Source organism: Balaenoptera acutorostrata, chromosome 16 (assembly GCF_949987535.1).
Source record: "Balaenoptera acutorostrata chromosome 16, mBalAcu1.1, whole genome shotgun sequence".
Taxonomy (NCBI): Eukaryota; Metazoa; Chordata; class Mammalia; order Artiodactyla; family Balaenopteridae; genus Balaenoptera; species Balaenoptera acutorostrata.
The window spans coordinates 28,479,437-28,502,258 of record NC_080079.1 but is presented as its reverse complement, the minus strand read 5'-3'; the positions used below and the strand labels follow the sequence as shown (position 1 = coordinate 28,502,258).

At 57.7% G+C, this 22,822-nt stretch overlaps 1 protein-coding gene across 9 annotated transcripts in view; it reads left to right on the top strand.

Annotated features, from left to right (window-relative positions):
- Positions 1–6,102: 6,102 nt before the first annotated feature.
- Positions 6,103–22,822, top strand: part of PAX2 (paired box 2) — a 91,493-nt gene continuing 74,773 nt past the window's right edge. The window contains exons 1-4 of one of the 9 annotated variants that reach the window (XM_057531424.1): positions 6,103–6,290; positions 16,877–16,987; positions 20,509–20,674; positions 21,398–21,595. In XM_057531424.1, coding sequence (XP_057387407.1) covers positions 6,266–6,290; positions 16,877–16,987; positions 20,509–20,674; positions 21,398–21,595 — 500 coding nt within the window. In that variant the 5' untranslated portion in view covers positions 6,103–6,265. Of the gene's footprint in view, positions 6,291–16,876; positions 16,988–20,505; positions 20,675–21,397; positions 21,596–22,822 lie in introns of all 9 variants that reach the window. The other 8 variants (XM_057531423.1, XM_057531425.1, XM_007187336.2 and 5 more) reach the window with 8 other exon arrangements.

Genomic DNA, 22,822 nt, shown 5'->3' with positions numbered 1-22,822 from the left:
CGCGGGGAAGCGGTTCAGGAAATGCGCCCTCCGCTGGCGTCGGGTCGCGGTTCTCGCTGAGTTACTTTTTTCTCGCAGCTGTGCCCCAGCGCGCCCGCCTGGGCGCTAGGAATCTGTAAGCGAGGGATGTTCTCCGACACCCTGCTGAAGGGGGAGGGGTGGTGGTTCTAGCTACCGGAAAGCTAGGGGCTCTGCGCTAATCAGCCAAAGCCTGTCCTCCCTGGGTTCTTGCCTCCCTTCGCGCTGGGGCCGGAAGTTCCAGGGGCCCAGTGCGCGCCCAAGAAAGAGCCGTGCGCCTTTTATTTACCCATCCCCTCCCCGCCATGGATCCAGGATGACATCCCACACAAAAAGTCCATTGCTTCCAGAGGCAGATACTCCTGTGCGCTTCGCGCCCTGGAACTTCAACTTGGAGTCTGGTTCTGCGCCGACACGGCCTAGAGCGCGGAGTGCGCAGACTGCGCTCCTCGCCCGGGCCTCCCGGGTCTTCCGCCCTTGAGCGTGAGCCCTGGCCGCCGCGGGGCGCGCTTCCACTGCTGAGCCTCGCAGGGGAGTTTTTGTAGATCAACAAAAGAGTTTGCTCTTTTTTGAGTTTCTTTTATTTTCTTTATTCTTTTGTCCCCTCCTTCTTAGTCTCCCTCCCTGCTCTTCTTTCTTCCCTAACTTCCCTTTTCCCTTTCTTTTCGTTCGCTTTTCTTTCTCACTCTCTCTGACCCGCTTCTCTCCGTCTTTTTCTGAATCTCCCGCTTCTATTCTGGCCCCCTCTCTGCCTCTGAGTCCCTGTCTTTCTTTGGGTCTCCCTTCCCGGACCCTTCGCTGTCCCTGCGCTAGGGTTGCGCCATCTTCCTGCATCATTTTTCCTGACTCGGCCGCCTCTTTCTCACTTTTTCTTTCTCCCGGCGGCCCCAGTCTGGCGGGCTCGGGTCCGGCTCCCCCGCCGCCGCCGCAGTGATTTATTCGCCTCACCCGGCGGAATCAGGTGCTGAACTGCGCCCCGGAACGAGGGAACAGATTTCTCCCAGGAAGGGTTTTGTGAACTAAACGACGCTAATTACGGGGTGGGGGACGCGCCGCCCGAGGAGGGGAGGCGCTCAGGGCCCAGCGCCCCGGGCGAGGGGAGAGGCCGGGCCCGGCCGCAGCCCTCCCAGGCCGCCTCCCCTGCGCCTCTTGTCCCAGCATTCGCCTTTCCCTGGGAACTTTCCCGTCTGAGTTAACTATTAACCGCCGGCGAGAGGCAATTTTCTTCGGAATTTCAGCGATTTCCTTTTCGCGGTGGAGGCAGATTAACATGCAAATGGTGAGATGCTCGGCTTGAGTCTGCACGCGGGTGAGGATGCCTCCAAGCAGTGTCCTTCGCGACGGCGGAAAACTACAGCGGAGCCACCCCAGTCCCCCGCCCGTGCCTGGGCACGAAGCCGTGACCGAGCCACTGCCCGGCCGGTGCCCGGGGTGAAGGTGGAAAAAGCCGAGCGGCTCGTGCTTGGGGGCGGGGTTGAGGGGGGAGCTTAATCGGGCACGGCCACCCGAGGATCCCGCGACCAACACAGCCTGGTCCCTACTCGGAGCCCAACACGCGGGCACGCCCTTGGAGGGGTTGGCAAACTCGGGGGAAAGCCCTTTCCCGCCTGCAGAACTTCCAGACTGTCCCTCAATTCCTCCCCCTTTGCCACTGCCGAGCACCCCCAACACACACAACACCCTGCTCTGGCTTGTGATCGCTGCAAACTTTGTCAAACTTGAGCCGCTGGGCACAGACTCCTCGCCTTTTCCTCCTTTCCTCTTGCCCGTCCGGCTCTTCTTGAAGCAGGACAGGAGGGGTTTCTGGGCCTCCGGACTTGGGCGAGGACAGTTTGGGAAAGTCCAGGCCTCGCCTGGATGGGACGTTAGCCCCTGACCGCCCGCCAGGCCACCGGACACCTAACGCGCTCCACGGCGGAAGGCTGATGATTGCCGCGGCCAGGCTTCGCGAGGCTTGGCAGGGCCCTGGCGGATAGCCCCGCCGCTGCCCGGGCCGGGCCTTCCGGGGCGCCGGGCCCGTCCCCTCACTACTGCGTCGGGCCGCGCTGGGCTTGGAGGCCCCAGTTCAGGGCTGCCTGCCGCTCGCCGAGCCGTCCTCTACACTCTCAGCCTTTCTAGCTTACTTCCCTCCAGCCCTCGCCCCGGGTTAGCTCTCTCCCCCGCCCGCCTCGCCGGCTCCATCTCAGGCCAGGCTGCCTCTGTCTCTCCCTATCTCTCTGTCTCTGTCTCTCTTGTTTGTTTCATCGCGGGGACACTGATTGCGCCTTATGAAGTTCTAACTGGTTTTGTGTCAGGAAGATCTTTCTCGCTGCTACCCAGCCTGGCGTGACGGATTAAACATCAACTAGTTAAATAAAAATTAATATCAACTGCCTCCTAACTTCTAATGTCATGTTGTTTATAACTAATGAACTGATTAGGGGATAAACACATCACGGAGACATTCAGCTCTCCTGCCTGGGCTCCGCAGCTGCCCTGTGCCCACTCCCCAGCACTGCCCGCCAGCTGCCAGGCCAGGAGGAGGGCGGGGGCTGGAGGGGCTGCCAGCTCCCGGGGGCTTGCTCCTCTGCCTACCTTGCGCTCTTTCTCTCTTTCTCTTTCCCTTCCTCTGTACATTTCTTTTTCCCCTTCTTTCTTTCTTCTTCCTTTCTCCCTTGCATTCTTCTCTGTCCTCTGCAAAGAACAGCCCATCAGACTAACTCCGCGTTGTGTGTGTGTGTGTGTGTGTGTCTGTCTGTCTCTCTCTCTGATAGTCTGGCCCCCCCAACCCCCCTTTCTCTATGGGAGTCCCTACCTCTCTCTTCCCACTTCTCCACCCTCATTTGCATTCATTCCTCCCGTAGCACAAAGTGTAATGACTAAAAGCATCCTTGTGACTGGGCTTCTGACCTGCTACAAAGCAGGAGGCTGCAACCTCTCCCTCAGCACTTTGTGAAAGACTGACACCCCCTCCCCAGTTATTTAGGGGAAAAGGGAGTGAGCTAGAATAAGTGAGGTTGTGTTTTCTATTTCTCCTGTATTCAATCTGGAAGGGGGTGGAGAAAATAAAAGTGATTTTTAAAACTTTCACCTCTCCTCTTGTCCCAGAAGCAATTAATAAAGTTAGAGTGCTAAATTTAATTTTCAAGGAAAGAAAAACTATTCTGGTGTCTTTCTTCCAGGGGCTTCAGAGCCCTCTTCACACACATCCACCTCGCCAGCCAGCCCCAGCCTGACCTGAGTGGCCTCCTGCAGGGCCCTTTTCCTAAAGATACTTAAACCAAATCACAATTGTCATCATGACAACAATAAGGCAGGAAAGCGAGTAATCACAGACCTGGCCCCGGTGATTTTTTTTTTCCCTAGGAAGCCACAACGTTTTAACTTGGTTTGCCCTGGACCGCAGTGTCTGACAAGACAATAACAACAGAAAAAGCTTTTAAAACCAATTTAGCACACGTGAAAATGTAATTCTAATGAAGAATCAATAGGCTGGCGGATCATTTTTCCTGGGACTCCTTGGAGAACCTGAGAGAGACTTTCAATCAATGGGGCGGGCAATGAGCAGAAGGGCCCTAAGAGGCAGTGTGGGACAAGGGTGAGGGCTGGGAGACAAAGAGAAGCACAATCTAAGGGAGGAGGCTGGAGGGAGGCTGAGGTGCAGGGCCTGCCCTTTGACTGGCATCACTTTGCAGGTTTCCAGAGTCCCCAAGGCTCCAAAAGTATCAGAGCCAAGAGCTAAGAAAGCTCCTTCCTCCTCTTGGTCCCACTGGTATTCGACAGGCTGCTTAGCACAATGGCCTCAGCTGCCTTCCCCTGGGCCTAGGCCCCAGCCCTGGCACTGCCCCAACCCTGGGCCCTGTGTTCAGGTAACTGTGACAAGCTGGCTCAGAAGCAGCAGGGACGCTGAGCTGAGTCTGTGAGTGTCCCCAGTTCAAAACACCTGGTTCCCCAGTGGGTGCCTCCCTGCTATGTGTGTGTGTGGAATGCTGGGTCTCAACTCCTGTTTCTGAAAACACAGGAACAAGAGCAATGAATATGTCTGTGGTCGCACTTCACATTTTATCAATCACTTCCACCCAAGTTTCTCAAGAGAAAACTGTGAGAAGGGCAAGGATTATAACCACTATTTAAAAGCAGTGGTAACAAAGGCACAAAGAGCCCTGCAGTGGAGGTGTGACTCAGCAGGTCATGGCCCATGTGTGTGGTTCTGAGGAGGTGACGGAGAGGCTAACTATGTGTGTGAACATCTCACGTGGTGTGTGTAATGGAATAACCACATGAGAATGTGGTGTGTGTATGTGTGTGTGTGACTAGAGTTTCATTTATGCACATTGCTCTCCCATCCTTGTCCTTGGGAATGGTGTTCTGTGTATAACAAAAAGCAAAAACTTTTTTTTTTTTTACTTTTAGGTTTCCATACTCTTACATTGGAAAATCATTGTTTGATTTTTAAAAAGAAGTAAAAAAGCAAAGAAACACGAGCGAAGTCTGATGTTTTAAATCACATATTGGTAAGACAGTAATTTGGTCATGATTTCCCTGAAAGAGTAGAGATTAATGTTCCTGTGGGAAGATTTTAAAAATTTAAGTTGGGGATGGGAATTTCCTGGCAGTCCAGTGGTTAGGACTCCAAGCTTTCACTGCCGAGGGCCCTGGTTCAATCCCTGGTCAGGGAACTAAGATCCTGCAAGATGCATGTGGCCAAAAAGAAATAATTTAAGTTGGGGAACCATGATAAGGGTTTTGCCTCTGGGTGCCTGTGCCTCTCCAGTCCCGAGCTGCACAATTTATCTGAAGGAACTTCATCTGAAGTGTCTGAGACTCCCAGGGAAGAGCTTCCATTCCTAACCTAAGCTGGCTCAGTAGGTCCTGTGGACCTGGGCGTTGACCCTTGCTTTGGTGCCTTTCTGCCTGAGGCCTGGAGGTGTATGTGCAGGAGATGGGGCCAGCCACAGACCCCTGCCTGCACACTGGGGCTTACCCAGCACTTTCCTTGACGGCCTCCCAGTGTTACTCAGCATGTGGGAGCAAGGCTGTATGAGAGTGGGAGGCCCAGAGCAAGTGAGTGAGAGTGTAAAGTGGGGCAGCTGAGAAAGGGGTACGTGGGGTGGTAGAAGTGGGAGCAGTTGTGCTTGAGAGGTGTGTGAGTGTGTAAGAAGGAGGAGTACAAGAAGGTGGGTATGAGCAAAGTGGTGTATGAGAGGTTTGAGGGAGAACTTGTGACAAAGGTGTGAGAGGTGTAAATTCCAGATTGGGAGAGCACGATGTGGGACAAAGCTCAAGTGAGCCTTTGATCAGGGATGAAAGCATGAGTGTGCTTGGAGGAGGTGTGAATCTAAGGGTCCAAGAGACTTGGAGTGAGAGGACCAGAATATTGTGGAATGGTGTGGTTCAAATGGGTGGGCCTCTCAGCATGGCCAAGCCGGGGAGGGGTCTGGTAATTCTCCCTTTCCTCAGGGCCTGTGTCATCTCCTTAAGGCAAGGAAGCCAGGATTTTTTCCTTTTATTCTGAATTTTTAAAAAAGGAAGGAAGGAAGGAAGGAAGGGAGGGAGGGAGGAAGGGAGGGAGGAAGGGAAAGAAGAGAAAAGAAAAGGAAAGAATTTGGAGCAGGAGAGGCTTGTGAGGGATTTATTGAGCAGTTCCACAATGTACTGGCGACAGGGAATGACTATGTTGCCCAAGAAAGTTGGGGTGCGTCTGTAGGAATCTTGGAAACATGGGCTGAGATCCGGGCGTGTGTGTCAGGCTGTGGAGCAAATGCTGGTGGAGAAAGTAGCAGGGGGCGAGCGCTGAGAGTCGTGGGGAAGGGGAGCGCACAAAGTTGGGGAGAGCATAAGAGTGAAGACGCCCCTGCTTGTGAAGCTGTCGACTGATGGGAGCGAGTGACAGCGAGGAAGAGGGGGTGGGGTGAGAGGGTGCGCGGGCGTCTAGGCTGGGGATTCGGTCTCTGGGTGCCTGCGCGCGGCGACGGCTTGCCTGCGGCGGGCTCGGAGCCGGGGTGCGTGTGCGCGCGTGTGCGCGGGGCGGAGAGCCCGGGGCTCCTGGACGCGTGGCTGTGCCTCAGCGCTGCCGGCTGGGTGAGCGCGGGCGCGAGCGGAACGCACAGCCGAGGCGGCGGGCAGCCCGGGTTATCTGAGCCGCTCGGTCTTGGGTGACTGCGCCCAGATCTCGAGGCGGCGGCGGCAAAGGCGAGACGCGCTGGCGGGCCGCGGAGGAGCCGAGAAGCGAAACCCAGGCCCAGAAGGCAGAGGTGGGGAGTAAAGCATGGAACAGCTCGCGGGCCGGGCAGGTAAGAGCAAGGAGGACCCGTCGGCGCCACAGGCAAGGGGGGTGCGGGTGACCGAGAGGCATGGGAGCGGCCAAGTCGAGGGACCCCACTCCTCTTTCTTTCTGTGCTTGCCTGGCAGCGGGGCTGGAGACTGGGGCTCTATGGCCTCTTCCCACCGCTGAGGCCTCCGGGCCTTCCAGCCCAGTGTCCTCTGAATCAACTAAAAACTTTCCACCCAGAAAACGTGAGTTTTACAACTTCTGTTGGTCACTTTGCAGAACCTGGGCTTTGCTCTCTTTTGTGCATTTAGGACTTTATCTTTCCACTTTCCTTCAGTGTAAAAATATTTTGCCTGACTTCCTCCAAGTTGGGAGCACTGGGAAGGCCTTAGTTTCTAGTGGGGATGGAGTGTGGTTGCCTGTGCATGTGTGCTAGTGGGTGGGGACAGGCTATGTGCACAAGTCTGTGTGCACATGTGTGAGGGCCTTGTGTATCTGAGTATGAACCAAAGTGTAAGCACTGGTGTAGATAATGCAAGTGGAGAGAAGGCTGCTCCCCAAATAAACGGCTCAAGGGAGGCCTGGGGCAAGAGGAGGGATGGCAGGCCCCAGGGGACCCGAGTGGGGAGGAGAATCTGAAGCTGCTAAGGGAGTGGAGGGCTGCTCTCTCTCTTTTTTTCCCCTCCACCCCTCCCTCAGGCCTGCCAACTCCACTCCATCTGCCCACTAGGTGTCCTGGTGTAGCTCAGGGGTGGGAAGCCAGGGACCCAAGTTTAGTTTTGGATTGCTGGGGAGGGAGAGGGTTGGATCAGGTTTCCCAGAGTTTTTCAAATAATACCACAGAGGTCAAGGACTAACTCCAGGCCCCTTTTGCCTCACTCCTCTCCTTCTCCAAATAGCCTTCCTCCTCTCCCTCCTCCCCCCATCCCCTACCAGCTCAGGCTCTAGTTCTTTCAACAGATAATCCAGTTTCCACCCTCAGCACTGCCCTTCCTGTAGCTTCTTGGCCTAGTCCCTTGGCTGCCTCCATTCCCCCTTGGGGGCCTTGTCCTCACTGGAGAATCTGGGCCTCCAGGAGTGTCAACTGTCACCTCCTGGGCTTTTAGGGATCTGGGCCACCCCTCCACATCAGAAGTTTAAGTAGGGAGATCAATAGCAAACAGTTGTAATGATCTAATTAATTATGGCAAAATTAAAAGCGAGTACAAAATCAATCTCTGATGGTGTTGAAGATGGAATTCAATTGAGAGCCCATCTGTGCACCCCCTCGACCGTATAAATATGCAGCCCAAGGACAGACCTAATGGCTGGGCCTTCCTGGGAACCTCTTTCACCCTTTCTTCCTCTCCTGCACAGGGTTTCTCTCTCCCTCACTCTGCCTGAATCTATTTTGACTCCTGCCGCCTCCTGACCCCACCCCTCCTTTCTTCCCCGTCCTGTCTGCTCAGGCTCCTGACACTCCCACTTTGCCATTTTCCCTCTTGGAAAGCGGCTCTCACTGCTTCGCAGGCCTGAGGTGTGTGAACCTTGTTCCCAGTCCCTGCAAATCTCCCGGAAGACGCAGCCAGGCCCTCTCCCCAGCGCCTCGGAGAGAGACGGAAGAGCGGTGGGGGCATCCTTGAGCACCTGTCCGGGCTCTCATCCCAAGTTTCCTGGCGCTCAGGATACTCCACAAGGGACGAGGGCGCTTACCCAGGGGCGCCTGCGCCTACCTGAGTCTGCCCGGGGAGCTGCTCTCCCGGCGCGCTTGGCCGGGCGGCCGGGAAGAGCAGCTGCGCACCGCACTCCGTTTCCCTTCCCTCCTTTCCCCGCTTTTGCGGGGATCAAACTCCCGCCAGCCCAGCCGGGGCTTGGGGAACTGTGGGGAGGAGCTGTGGAACTGGGCAGGGCTGGGTCTGAGAGGAGGAAACCTCCGTTCCCTTCCAAGCCGCCTTCTATCGTTTTTTCACGGCCCCCCTCCGGCCCCTCGGCCCTCACCTCTTTCTTATACACTTCTGGCCAGGGCACAGCTCCCCCGGGGACCCTGCGTGCCCCAGAGGGCCCCCGTGCCCCTTTTATACCCATCCAGCTGGTTCAAAATGACAATGACATGCGCGCTCGAGCGAGCGTGCGTGCCTCGCGGACGCCCTGGTGCAACCTCCGCAGCCGGGTTTGCGAAGGATGCGGGTTTTATTTAGTCTCGCTGAGCCCGTTCGGGAACAGCGAAGACCAGGAAAAAGCGAGGGAAAGGGTAAGAGAAGAGAATTGGCTACCAGGTCAGTTGTGGTCTTTGGCCATCGACGCCTCTACTCCCAGCACCATAAAAATAAGCCCTTTATTTGATGACCTTCCTTTTACTCCACTGGCCTGTCCCAGCTGGCTCTCTGCTTCCCTGTCACTGGTCCCCTGCCTCTCCCTCCTGGGGCCCTGGGCCCACACTGAGTTCCCAGGGATCTTTATGCCCTCGGAGACCCCTCCCTATTCCCTTGTCCTGCCGCCGGGTCGTCAGGGCCTGGGGGAGACACAGCCCTACGCCTCCCCGCCCTCTTTTGCCAGGCCTCCTCACCCCATTATTAATTGCTGTGTTGACCTGCAGGATTGATTGGCGGCCCCGCTGGAAGAGGCTGCAGAGGCCTTGGCCTCGGTGCAGGCTCGGCTGAGGGCAGAGAGGGGAGGGGGAGGTGTGGATATGGGTCCTGAACTCCTATCTCAGCCCCGCCTGGGACACAGCTGTTTGCCTAGACACTCACTCCACCCCGCTCACACACACCTTTACACACCCTCACAACACTCACACACTCACATGATCCCTTCAAGAGGCATTCAGCCCCCAAGGAGACACATCAGAAATTCTCCTTAATCGATTTAGAAATTGAAAGAGGCTTCCTCCCTCCATCATTCATTCTCTTCACTATATTCGTTATCCGCGGGTCTAGACTTCACGACCGGCCTGTTCAGAGAGAGCAGAGCGAACTACTGGGACCTGAGCTTTTTTTCTGTCCGAGATTGACTTTGCATCTCCCCCCACCCCCCGCCAGGAACAGTTGCAGAAAGTTAAGAAATAATCCTGGATTCGAGTAACCCTTAAAGTCTCAAACCAAAGCACTTTTTCCAGAAAGAGCCCGTGCCCTGACTCATGAGAGATTCGGTTAAGCCCTTTTGTTTCAAGTTCGGGGGATGGACGGCTCTGGACTGCGGAAAGTGGAGGGTGGAGGCTTGCAGCAGCGTGGGGCAGCGGTCTAACCCAAAAGCAAAGGCCCTCTCCTCCCCTCCCCTCCCCCTCTTCCCTAAACCTTGTCGCGCGCGCGCACACACAGACACACACATGGCCCCAGAGCCACAGCAACACCCCTCTGCCCGGATCTCAGGCCACAGGCCCTCCGGCCAGCAACCCAAGCGATAGTGAGCCCCTGGGATGTCCCGGCTCCAGGCCGAGGTGGGCGGAGGCGGGAGGAGTAGACGAACCTTGGCCGCTCCCCAGAGAGACCCCTTTTCTTTGGTTCTCTCCCTGTCTCATCAGCCCCTCTCGACACCCCCCCGTGATCCCGTCTCCCCTACCCCCCCGTGATCCCCTCTCCCCTACCCGGCCCCCCCCGTGATCCCCTCTCCCCTCCGCTCCGGTCCTTTGTCTCCGGCCAATTTGCGGCGCCGAACAGCCTGGCCCCCGCCTGGGCGGCCCTGCCCCTCGCTTCCCTGTTTGGCTGGCGGGGCTCCCCCTGCCTTCCTTACCCGCTCCCGACTCTGGCGCGTTCTCCGCCTGCTCCTCACGTCCGCACAGCAGCTGGGAGAGGAGGCAGGGAGGGCGGGCGCGCCGCGGACGGATCCGAGAGAGTAGATTTGGTGCTTGCTCGCAACTCCGGGAAAACTCAGCCCGCCCCCTACAACTATTCCTCAGCGACGCAGAGCCGCGCGCCCTCTCCCGCGTTTGGCCCTTTCCTTTCCTTGTACATTGGCGGTGGCTATTTCGCTTCCCCTGGTCTGCCCAGCATCTGAAGTTGCGCTCCCCCTGCCCTGCACTCCGTCCCTTTTCAGCTGCCCCATGCTACCGTCTGCCCCCTTCCTCCGCAGCCCCCTTCTTCGCGGTGGCGGTGGAGGGTAGCGCTGGGGACGTTGGAGGCCCGCCGGCACTGTCTCCCTTCATCGGCCAGGTCAGGCTCAGGGCTCAGGGCCTGGCTGAGAAGAGGGTTAATCATTACTCGCACGGACCCTCAGCCTCACTGGGACTCTCTCACCCTTGGGGAGGAAGGGAGGGGGCAGTTAGCCAGGTGGGGACCTTGGCTTGGCCTAAACCAGTCTCTTCGGTCCTTCCAGAGACAAGTGCCTTCTCCAGTCCCGCAGCGCCTTTCGCATCCCTTTCTTTTCCTCCTCTCTCCCCTCTTCCACACCTCCCCTTGGTCAGGCCTCTCCCCACCACCTCATCTGCGCTCTGGCTTTGGCAGGTTGACTGCAGGTCCTGGGAGGACCAACTTTCTTTGTTTGGAACCGAACTGGACGGGATTTCCTTCCCCAAGTCTCCACCAACGGGCCAGCTCCTCCCAACGGTTTTGGCCTACTGGCCCAAAGGCGACCGCGCCTGAGGCCACAATTAACCTGGGTGTCGCGGGGGGCGGGGTGGTATTTAACTGATTCTCTAGCAGTTGCGGTGGTGCAGTGGGATGAGGGGCACAAGAAGTGGGAGTGGAAGAGTGGCAGGAAAGAGACAGAGAGCAGAGTGATGAACATGGACAGGGTGTGGTATCGACAACGGAAAGAAAAGAAGTCCGAAAGGGAGGAACACAGAAAGGAAGGCAGTGAGGAATCCTCTAGTTACTTTTATAGGGTAGAAGTTGGATGGAAAAAACCACCCCCTGCCCTGCCTAAGTGCCCAAATCCCTCCCTTCCCTCTTTGTGGATGGTTAAGGGTTCAGAAAGTTAGGCACTTATTCCTTTATCTACTATAGAAATATTTGGTTTTTAAAATGCTTTCCTATTGTCTAGCTCCACGGAGAGGCAAGACAGGTGTAATTATCACTATTTTACAGGTAAGAAAATTGAAGCTCAAAGAGGCAAAGGGACTGTGCATGTGGAGGCTATTGCTCCTTCCCTGGGCTTTGGAGTGAGTGGCCCCTTTAGCTGTGCAGAGGTCCATAAGTGTGTGTGGGGGGAGGCTGTGTCCAGGAGTACCAGAGCCTCACTGGGCCTCTTGCGCCCCCCTCACCTCCTTCTAGCTTTTTCTCTGTTGGACAGAGCCCTCCACTCCTACCCTATAGATTGCTGGCCCAGTTTCTCCTGACTTGACCATTTTTTTCTGCTCCCCAGTCGGGTGGCCCACCGGTGGCAGCCACCTGGCAGGCCCGTGCGGCTAAGAGGCTGCTTTGGTGGCCAAGTGGCTTGCATTGTCGTTTCCCCTCAAAGGAGCTGTGAAGGGCCGGCAGGTCGCTAGGACCTCATGTGAGGAGAAGCCGGGTTAAAGGAGGAGGGGCCGGGGAAGATGAAGGCGCAGCACGTGCGCCCGGCCTCCTCAGGACCAACAGACAGAGCGGGCGGGGCCAGCCGGGAGTTAGGCCCCCCGGGCTTCACGCAGGGAGCCCAAATATTGGGAACAAAAGCGGGAAAAGAAGAGTGAGAGCGGGAGGGAGCGAGGGAGGGAGCGAGGGAGGGAGCGAGGAAGCAGAAATTAGGGGGTCTTAGATGAAAAAAAAGAAAGTAGCTTTAGGGGGAATGTGCCGTGGAGTGTGAAATTGCAGCCCATGGTGCTCCATATTGTACCAGAAGCTCTTCCAAAAAAAAAAAAAAAAAACCCATCCTCCAACGTGACCAGAGGGCTAGGAAGGGGGAGGGGCGGGGAGAGAATGGGGAGGAGGAGGGGAAAGGGCCGGCCGGGCTGGAGCCGGTCAGGGCGAGCTGGAGAGGGGCCAGCATGCGTGCGCCGGCTGCTTGGGACCTGGTCGCCGAGAGAATGCGCCCCGGGGTGCACACCGGAACCCTGGGGCGAGTGGGCCGCAGCTGTCCCGGACTTGGATTGTCAGACAAACTTTTTCTTTTTCTTTTTTTCTGGTGGTGGTGACTTCCAAAACTGGGAATAATTCTGAAAAAAAGCTTGGCTGTGGAGCTGCTGCTCTGCTCTACCCTCTGCTCTTCCCTCCTCCGTTTTTGCTTTTCTTCCCTTTGGACTTGTTTTTCCCCCCTTGGTTCTAAACAGCTTTCCCCGCCCTGAACTTTAATGCGTTTAATTTGGTCCGCGCTGTGGGGAGCATTTCCTAGGGAGATACATTTAATTTCGGAATTTCTAATCCCCTCCCTCAGAGCCCTGGCCCTGGCTCCCCTTGCCACTCCCCGGGAGGTGGAAGGAGTGGAAGGAGGAAGGCTGGCCCAGGCCACCAGGGAGGGGCTTGGCTGGGATGCTCCCCGGGCCCCCACCAGGCGCCCCAGTCCCCCGCCCCCTCGCAGCCCAGCCGCCTTCCTCAACTGTTCCAGGTCAGGCGCCTGGGGCCCCAGGTCAGGGCCCTGCCTGCAGAGGGTAGGCAGCCAAGCCTCAGCTTTTCCTCCCAGGGTAGAAAGCACTGGGCCAGGGAATGGGAAAACGGAAAAGGAGCAGAAGGGTCGGGCAGGGAGAGGGTGCAATCGGGGGCACCGGAAAGGGTTTACCGAGCACTTCATGCACAGTCTGCCCAGAAATGCATTTGGGAGCTCAGGGTGCTAGTCGCTCTTGGCTTGGCTTGGGGTGCCTTTGCGTGTGTGTACTGTGGGGGAGGAGAGAGAAGCTCAATGGCGACCAAGGCCTCCCGGACACCTACACCCGACAAAGCAGACGGGAGACAACTGGAGAGCCTGGCGGCCGGAGCTCGTCAGAGAGGAAGGAGGCAAGGGCGGGGGTGCCCGGCGCCAGGCAAGCCTGGCAGGGAAGGGAGCGGAGAAGGTGAAGGAGCGGAGATCCACAAGAAAGATTTATTGGGCAGATCAGATGCACAGAGGCGGCTAATGAAGCAAATCCCGAGATGGGTATCAGAGCAACTCCCCAAAAGTTTATTTGCCTTTAAATTTCCGCAGCGAGGCGGGCGCCTTGTTTGAAGTGTAAATGCCCTTAGGTTGGGGGGTGGAAGGGCTGCTTTGAAAACACCAGAGAGAAAAGGTTCATTTAGAGGCAGACGGGAAAAGCAACCAACCCTGACAGGTCGGAGCCCGGGTTGTGTTTGGGGTTGGGTTGTTTTCTTTCTTTCTCTTTCTTTTCCTCTTTCCTCTTCTTTCTTCTTTTCTTTTTTCCTTTCTGGCTTTTTTCTCCTCTACTAAGACTATAGGAGAAAAAAGGGAAGAACAGGAAAGGGAGCATCAGAGGGAGAGGCCAACACCTCTGGAGAGAAATCTGTAGGCCAGCCCTTCAGCCTGGAGCCCTGGGAGAAGGCTGAGTCTCGGCTAAAAGGGCTTCTAATCATCGGGGAGTATTGCTCTTTGATTTTCTAGACACTTGAACAGGCTGGAGCCAAGGAGGAAGCTGCCAGGGGCTGGCTTTGTGGGAGGGTGGATGTCCAGCTAATGCAGTGCTGAGGAAAGTGTCCCAGGAGCAGGGGGAGTGGGGTTCTGGAATCTCAGGGGCTACCTGGGAATTGGACTATCAATAGAAGTGTCTTCACTCCTCAGGGGGTACATGTGTAGTATAGGTGTGTGAGTGCAACTTCCAGCACACTTTGTGCACTAAGTCCTCTTCTTTACAAAACATGAAAATCCCTCTTGCTTAGTATGTAAAAAACGCCTGTTGTATGCACCCACACTTCTTCGTAGTATGTGTAACCTAGCGACATGTCTAGCTGATTCTAGAAAAATCTGAGTCTGTGTGTGGAGAGGGGTCCTGCCCACAGTCCAGTTTTTTCAAGAGTTCAGACTCCCTAAGACAACTTCCTAGACCAACATAGGGAGACCTGGGGCAAAGGGCTCCTTCGGTTCTGAGCTCCTCTCAGTAAGGACCCTTCCTCGATGGGGCCCCCTCATCCCAATTCTGGGTTAATTACCTCCCTGAAAGAAGCCCAAGGCTGAACCAGCTAATAACACCTGAGAGCCCTTCTCTCCCAGGCCCAGGAGCCTTTTCCTTTAGGCTGCCCGGAACTGTTTTCCTTTTTCGCTCCCCACACCAAGTTAGTGCGTGTTCGTGGGGTTGTGAGGCCAAAGCAAACCCGGGAGCGCCATCTGCAGGTCTCGGGAGGAAGAGACTGACCTTTGGGGCTGGACCCTGCGCCTTCCACCTCCAGCCCGAGGGAGCCAGGTTGGCCGCCCAAAGGAAGTGGGGGTGAGGGCTGGGAGGGAGGGGGCGGGGGGAGGGGATTTTTCCTCCCAGAAATTACTTCGCAGGTGGATTAAGTGGATTGGGCTCCGGAGGATCCAGGAAGGAGAGCAAATGACAGGATCCCAGCGGATCCGGCCTCCTAAAGGGTGGGAAGCTCGGAACCCTGTCGGGCTGAACCTGGCCCGAACCCCGCCCGAGAATGAAGGGCGCTCTGAAAACCCAGGTGCAAGAGGCCCTGTAGGAGTTTCCTCCTGCCTGAGTTGGGCGGGTTCCGCCCCCCAACCTAGCTGCCGCCTGGGCGCCGGCCAGAGGGACAGCGGCGCGAGTCCGCGGCGCTTCTGCGGGCGCCAGGGTCAGCAGGCAGGGGCTAGAGTCGCCTCGAGTACCGGCTGCAAGAGCGCAGCGCCGGCTTCCCTGAGCCGCCCTTTCGCAGACCCAGAAAGGGGAGGGGGAGGGAGCAAAGGAGGGAGAGTTAAAACATCAGCTGAAGTGCCAAGATGATTTATGAGACGAGGGAAAATATTTCATAAAGATCTTCTGGATATTCTGTACTTAACCAGTTAGGAGACAAAGGGCTTCTCCTGTCTGGTGCGTGCGAGCGGACCTGAGCGAGCCAGGGAGCGAGTGCGTTGGAGAGCCGCGGAGGCTGGACCAGCGGCTCCGGCAGGAGCGGGTCCTGGCCGAGCGCGCTGCGCCTCCTGCGCTTGCTCTGGATCCGCCGAGCTGGCAGCGGGCGGCGCTCAGCCTCGTTCGCAGCCTCTTCTCCCCAGCCGGGGAGAGCGAGCCGAGCCTCGGTCTCCCGCGTCCTCTGCCGCCAGCGACCAGTCGTTCTGCACTGTCTCCCCAAGCCCCCTCCCCGGCCACCCGAGGGTCCAGGAGCCAAGTCCCCGGGCTCTCGCACCGTCCGTTGGGTCCCACTGAGGCAGGTGGGTCCCCGCCGGAGGTCTCCAGCTCGATTCTAAACCGAGCGTTCTGGGCTGTCCAGACCCCGTTAGGCAAGGGGACGAGGGAAGCCCTGCGCGCAGCCGTGCGTGGGACGAGAGAGGAAAAACTGCCGGACACTTTGCCCCGGAATGAGAATTGGGGGTATGTGGGTGGGGAGTTACCTCAGGAGGGATAGGCGAAAGGGAAGGACCAGAGAGAGGAAGGAAGAACCAGGAGGAACGGAAGGGAACTGAGAGCTGAGAGTAGGGGAGATAGGAGTAGGGTTGCGGACGAGCTCGGGGCCCCGTGGCTCATGCGGGCACTGGCCAGTGGATGGCAGGGCTGGGTGAGTTGGGACTTCGAGCCGGCTTCCAAACGTGGCGCGTTCTGCGACCCTCTGTTGTGGCCTGAATATTCATTAGACTGGCCACTCTTTATCCTTATCTAACGTTTATCTTATCTGCGAGTTTCGTTTCTCAATGTAGTTTTAATCCCAGGCTCCCCTCCCCCCTCCCCCTGGCCCGCTCCCCTCCCCTCCCTCCCCCTCCCCTCCCTCCCCCTCCCCTCCCCCTTCACCCGCTCCTCCCTCCCTCCCTCTCTCCCTCCCTCCCTTTTCCCCCTCCCCTGCCCTCCCCTCGCCGGCACCGGAGTGACAGGCGCGGGGCCCTCCTCGCCGAAGCTCGGGGCTCCGGCGCTGGCGAATCACAGAGTGGTGGAATCTATTGCCTTTGTCTGACAAGTCATCCATCTCCCAGCGCGGGGAGAGGGAGGGGGTCTGGAGGGGGCTTTGCAGCTTTTAGAGAGACACACACCGGGAGCCGAGGCTCCAGTCTCCGGCCGAGTCTTCTCGCAAACGCAACCCACCTGGGGCCAGTCCAGTGCTGCCGGCGTCCCTCGGCTCCCTCCCTTCTTCCCTCCCTCCCGGCCCTTCGGCCGCGGCGGAGCGCGCCAGCCTTTTCCGGGGGCGGGGGCCCGGCTCGCGCTCTCCCCTCCCGAAGGCGCCCGCTCGGACATCCCGAGGATTGCTACTTCTTTGCCAACTTCGCCAACTCACCGGCACTTGGAGCGGCCCGGCTCCCCGCCCGGCGCCCTCGGGCCGCCCCTGCTCCACGGCTACTCCGACTGCCGCCTCTGGATGAACGGGTTCCAGGGGAGCTGAGCGAGCCGTCTCCCCCGCCCAGCCTCAGCCCTGGCCGCAGCTGCCGCGCGCGCCATGCGCCCCCAGGTCCCCCCGGCCCGGCCTTCCGCCCCGGGGCCGTTCTGCTGACCGCCCAGCCCCGCGCCCCGACGGTGGGAAGTTCCGGGCGCTGCGGTTGCAAGCTCCGGCAGGCCCGGGAGGAGTCCCCGCGGGGAGCGCAGCGCGGCGCCCCCCGCCCCCGAGCGCTCCGCCGCAGCCGGGAGACCGCTCACTCCACCCCCCCCCACCGTCCCTCCCTTTTTTCCTCAAGTCCTGAAGTTGAGTTTGAGAGGCGACACGGCGGCGGCGGCCGCGCTGCTCCCGCTCCTCTGTCTCCCCATGGATATGCACTGCAAAGCAGACCCCTTCTCCGCGATGCACCGTGAGTACCGGCGCCCTGCTCCTGCCCCAGCTCGGGGCACCCCGTCCCACCCTGTCCCGTCCTGGCGCGGCCCTGGCTCCCTACGCGCTCGAGTCCCATCTTGGAGGCCACCCTGGCTTCTCCTGGTCACCCCTTTCGTTCTTCCTCATTTCCCGGTGTTTCTAAAGCCCCCAGTTTCTCTCCCTTCTGCCTTATGTCATTCATACTTCTTCTACCTGTCTTCCTACCTCTCTGGTGCCCATCACCTTCCTTCCTTCCACCTGCTTTTTCTTAGGTAGTGGATCCACAGCCCCTGACCCTGGCTCCAACCACCCTACTCCCTGGCCACCCTCTTGACTGGAGCTGGGGGACTAATGGACAGGCAGTTTTCAGGGTTTTGTGTTGTGGTGTTTTCTTTATCTTCTCTCTTTCTCTCTCTCTCTGCCTCCCCTTCCTCCCTCCCCTCATCTCTACCTTTCTGGAACTTAGAGTGTGGTGGTCCAGGAGGAGACTCCCAGCAAGGGCAGCCTCAGTGTCAGGACAATCAGGCTGAAGAGTGTGGGGGTGGGGTGCCCCCTTCTGACCCTCAGCTCCCAGCACCTCCTGGCCCTGCCAGCCCAGCCAAGGCTTCTTGTGGGCTGGTTTGAAATACTTCCTTCCTCTTCTTTTTTTTCCTACCTTCCATCCTACTCCTTCCCCTCTTGTCCTGGAGTTGGGAGTCTGAGATTGGCAGGATGTGGTGGTCATCTTTCTCTGCCTCTCCCTGGGAGATGCTCTAAAAACAAAGAGGGATTCCAAGGAGAAATCGAAGTCTGTGAGAGATCATGTAGAAGAGCCTTCCAGGCGATCCCTGGGTAGAGCAAAGCTCGGCTTCTAGTTCTGGAGGCTCCTTGCTGGGCTCCCACTCTGTGGTAAGGACGGGCCAGCCAGTAACCTGGCCAGGGGATAGGAAAAGAGGGAGAAAAGGAGGGGGGAAGAACAAAAGGAAGGCAAATGCCAAAGCTGGGGAGAAAGGAGAGAGAAATCAAAACAAGGGGGAGGAAAGAAGAGCAAGAAAACAGAAAAAAATGTTACAGGAAAAAGGAGAAGGGGAGAAAAGAAATTTGAAACTAGGAAAAGAGAATTATTTTAATGAAATTTGAATTAATCTAATCCTTGTCATATGTCTTTAGCTTGGAAAACAATTCAGAGGTAATTTTTGTTTGTTTTGTTTTGCCGGCTTCTTTTTTTGTTTTTTAAGATAAATAGATTCTAAATAGAAAACTTCCCCTCCTCTGTAGATTAATAATCAAAGATGATTTGTAACTTTTCACAGGGGAACTTTTTAGACCTGGCTTGGATCTGTGCTTCGGACAAGAGAGCCTAGGAGGGAGAGCTGTATTTTTCTCTAAGCATATATTTAGCGCATATACATATAAGGGAGCTTTAAAAAATACTCCTGTGACAAAATATATTTCCCTAAATAATTTCCAAGCACAGGAAATCCGAGCCAGGGGCCTCCGGCTGCCGCGGGTTTCTGGGAGCCGAGCCTGAAATCCTGACTCCTTTTCGGAGGGAGTGGAACGGGGTACCACGCCGTCTTCGCCCAGCCCGCCGGCCTCCTGGCCTCGCTGCCTCTCCTCTCTTGCCGATTCCGCGGGGTATCTGCTGAGTCCTGGCCGCCCACTGGGTGCCACTTTGAAACCGAAAGGGTAGTAAGGCGAGCCGAAGGTGGTCGGAGGAAGGGAGAGATCGCGGCGCGGGCGGGCGGGCGGGCGGGCTGGCCGGCCAGCAGCGGCAGCCCGAGTCGGCGCCGGCGGCAGTGGCGCATTACAGGCCCGACTCAGCGCAGGTTCTCGGCCCCAGCCCTGGACTCCCGCCGTGCCCCCTTCCCTTACCCACCCCTTAGATTGGGGTCGAGGGGCCGGGCCCGGAGCCCGGGGAGGCTGAATTATTCATCTTTAATCTGCCCGCAGCTGCCGCCTTTTCATACCGGTAACGCGAGTTCTCCCGGGGCCTAAATTATTGATGGTCGGGTTTGGAGGGAGGGGAGGGGTGAGGAGCGGGGCTAGAGGTAGGGAGCCTAGCATGGATGAGGGGTAGAATAAGAGGCTCCGGCCTCCCCCAGCCTCTAGATCAGAGGCCTCTCCCCAGGGGTTTCACCGGCCCCTATTCTCGGTCCCCCAGAAGGGAACCGGAGAGAAGCGAGTCGGGTGCAGATGTCCCCGCTTTCTCCGAAAGTCGCCTGAGGCTAGCAGGACAGGGACTGCAGGTTGCTGGCCCGGTCAGGTCGGACTCTGCCGCTAGAACTCTCTGCGGTTGGATTGCTCAGTAACTGCGGCTGCAGGTTGATAGCTTTGGGTGCAGGATTTCTAGACTGCTGTCAGCCAGGGAGAATGGGGCGCCAGGCAGCGTCCTCAGGCCTGGCATCCGGCGACCACCTCGGCTCCGAGGTTGGGAGCCTGCGCTGGAGTCAGGTTGGAGACCCAGCACCCTCCTCTTGCCCAGGAGAGCAAACGCCGTTGCTGCCCGGTTTCCTGAGTGGCTGCGGAGGTCTAAAAGGTCAGATGGACACGGGCTGGCTCGGGCTGGCTGCACAGGGTGCCCCATGCGCCTTCAGCCTGGCTGGGCGACCTGTACCGTGCGTCCTGAGCGAGGCCGTGGGCCAGAAGCCTAGCGCAGCGCGGCAGGCGAACGAACCCAAGCAGTCTGCGTTCTGTGGCTGCTACCCCGGCACCTTGCCGCTCTCCACTGCCTCCCCATCTCCGAGTGCAGCAGATTCTGGGCCCCTGCCTCTTCAGCCTTTCCTCCTCCACTTGGCTTTCTTTGAACTTTAAACACTACAGAGGCGAAGGGGAAATATGGCTCCCCAAATATCTAAAGATAGAAAACATAACGGAAAGAAAAGCTCCCCATCAGAAAACAAAACAAAAACACAGGGAAAGAGGCAGGAAAACTCTAACTCCAATTAAAAATAAATACAAGGAAAGAGGTAGAGAGCAAAAGGGGGGGATGTCAGGGACTTAGGCCCTCTCTGTGCTTGGAGTCCTTATGTACAGAGTCAACCCGACCAAACACCCCAGAATCATCCGCCTCCAAGCAGGCTCCTACAACTCCCTCTTGCCTACGGCTCAGGCGGGATTCCGCACCGCTCTGGGTTCCGTCCTCCGCCCGGCCCTTCCTGTCCTCTCTTCTCTACATTCTTTCCTGCTGGCATTAATTCCCACTGTGCTGTTTTTCTCCCCCTCTTCCCTTTTTTTCCCTCTCGCCCCGCTTCCCCATTCCTTCCCTCACTTTCTCCCTGGCGTCGCACCGGTCTTAGAGCCGCGTTCTTTCCCTGCCCTCCGCCCAGCATCTGCGCTTCAGCGTTTCTGCAGCTCCGCAGATTCCAGTCCCTAATCCTCTGCATTGTGGTCGGGCGGCCTTCGTTCTCCCGCGAGTTCGGGAACATGCCCTTCCGCCCTGCCTGCTCCCTTTGCACGTCCTGGGTCATGGACCCTGACTAATGGCCGGTCCCTGCTGTGTGTGGGGTGTTGTTTTTTTTTCTTGTCTCTCCCCAGCAGGGCACGGGGGTGTGAACCAGCTTGGGGGGGTGTTTGTGAATGGCAGGCCCCTGCCCGACGTGGTGAGGCAGCGCATCGTGGAGCTGGCCCACCAGGGTGTGCGGCCCTGCGACATCTCCCGGCAGCTGCGGGTCAGCCACGGCTGTGTCAGCAAAATCCTGGGCAGGTGAGAGCCTCGGAGCTGCCCCTGGGAGGTGCCCTGTCTCCTTCCCCGTTTGGATAGCCCTGGGTCTCCAGCCGAGGGCTTGGCTAAAAGTCGAGGTCGCCAGTGGGAGAGGGAGGTCCCTGACTGGGGCTATCTGGATAGCTGCTCCTTTTGGAGAGGGCACTCAGGTGGTGACTGTGGCCCCAGAAGCGAGGGTGGAGCAGGGCCATCCAGCTCCTGGGAGATAGCCTGATTCCAGTCTTCAGAAACGGAAGGACAGCTCTTCCCTTTGGAAGGGAGGGTTGGAGGAATAGGGTGGAAGGTAAAAATGGGTCCCCGAGAAGAGAAAAATCAGCTTGAGGAGGTAGAAGATTGGTCCTGGTTCCCATAGGGTCCCTGTGCTCTGTGGGAAAGGTCTGGAGGCCTCCAAGTGCTGTTCCTCCTGCTCTTCCCAAATGAGGCGCCGGGCTTCCACTCCCAGGGGCATGGATTCCAGCTGCTGTGCGTGCAGCCTTTGGTATGGCCACCTCCAGGGAGGGAGCGTCCCTGGTGTCCCTCCCCTCATCCTCCACTGTGTCCCTGCCCTAGCCAAGTGGACTCTGGAAGCCGGTTCAGACACTCTGGGCCTTTTCCCTCCGTGCCACTGCCTCAGGCAGGAGAGTGGCTCAGCAGCTCCGGCGCCTGCAGCCCCCTGTCCCTGCCACCACCCGCTTCTCGCTGACCCCGCCGGTCTTCCCGGCGCAGGTACTACGAGACCGGCAGCATCAAGCCCGGAGTGATCGGCGGCTCCAAGCCCAAAGTGGCAACACCCAAAGTTGTGGACAAGATTGCTGAATACAAGCGACAGAATCCGACTATGTTCGCCTGGGAGATCCGGGACCGGCTCCTGGCGGAGGGCATCTGTGACAACGACACAGTGCCCAGCGTCTCTTCCATCAACAGGTGAGCAAGCCACGCTGGGCTGCAGGGTGGGGCTCCAGCTCCCAGCTCCTGCCAACCAGGGCTTCCCCCAGCACCGGTCTCGGTTCTTTCTTCGGCCTCTGCCCGCCCTTGCTCCTGCTCCCAGCTCCCAGGTCCTTTGGGCAGGGAGAGGGGACCTGGGAGGCAGAGAGATAGACAGACAGACAAGGCTGTCTCCAGCTCAGGGCTGGGTATTCCCTGCCAGGCTTCTCCCGCTGGCGTCCTGGAAATGAATCCAAGTGTTTGTGGTAATTAAGACTCCAAGATTACGCGCCTCGGTATCTAGAGACAATCACAGCCCACAACCGAAGCCTTTAAAATGACCAGTGTGTATTCATCGCCTCCAAACAGACTTCCCTTTCTAAAGGCATGCTCCCTTCGGCAGGGGCAGCCGCCTGTCCTGGCTCCCCCGCCACCCCTGCTGACTCCCACAAAGCTGGCCTCCCGGGAGCCCAGGCCTTGCTAGCCAGCTCCTCACAAATTTCCGGCCTATTACCACCAGTATCCAGGCCTGCAGAGCAAACGCCAACCACCAGCCAGCCATTGGCAGGGAGTAGAGGAGCTAGACCAGGAGTGGGATGCCAGGTCAGGAGGGAGAACTCTGGACCCTGAGACTGAACCTTAGGAGATGCCTCCAGCCACCTAGAGTACCTATGTCCAGGCCTAAGCCTGCACTGATGACAGGCTCAGGCACAGGGGGACAACTCAGGCTGGATTCAGCTCCACATATAGTAGCACAAGATAGTCAGTCTCCCAATCTCCGAGCCACTCCAGTGTGCTCTATGCGACCCGTGCACACTCCATGTATGTACCCCCCACCCCCCGGCCAGTGTACACATGTGGCAGGTACAGCACATAACAAGAGCACTTGGACATGGGAACCCAAGATGGCTTTCCCATCACAGAACTGTACAACCTGATGTCAGCGGAGACCCTGTGCAATTCCAGACAGCCTTGGCCAGCTTTTCTACCCCCGCCCCGCGCATTGTAGGGCAACACCCCAAACGAGAAGAAGGCTGAGGGTTTCATACCCTTGTTTTTCTTTACACTCTTCATAGGCTCATTATCAGGACAACTAATAATTCAGCTGGTGCCTTTTTCTGAAACTGGCATTACGTATCAAGGGTTTTTTTTTTTAATATTTTGCAAATGAAATGGAATTATCCCAAATCATCCTGAAAACAGCAGGTAAAATTAACTGGTAGAATG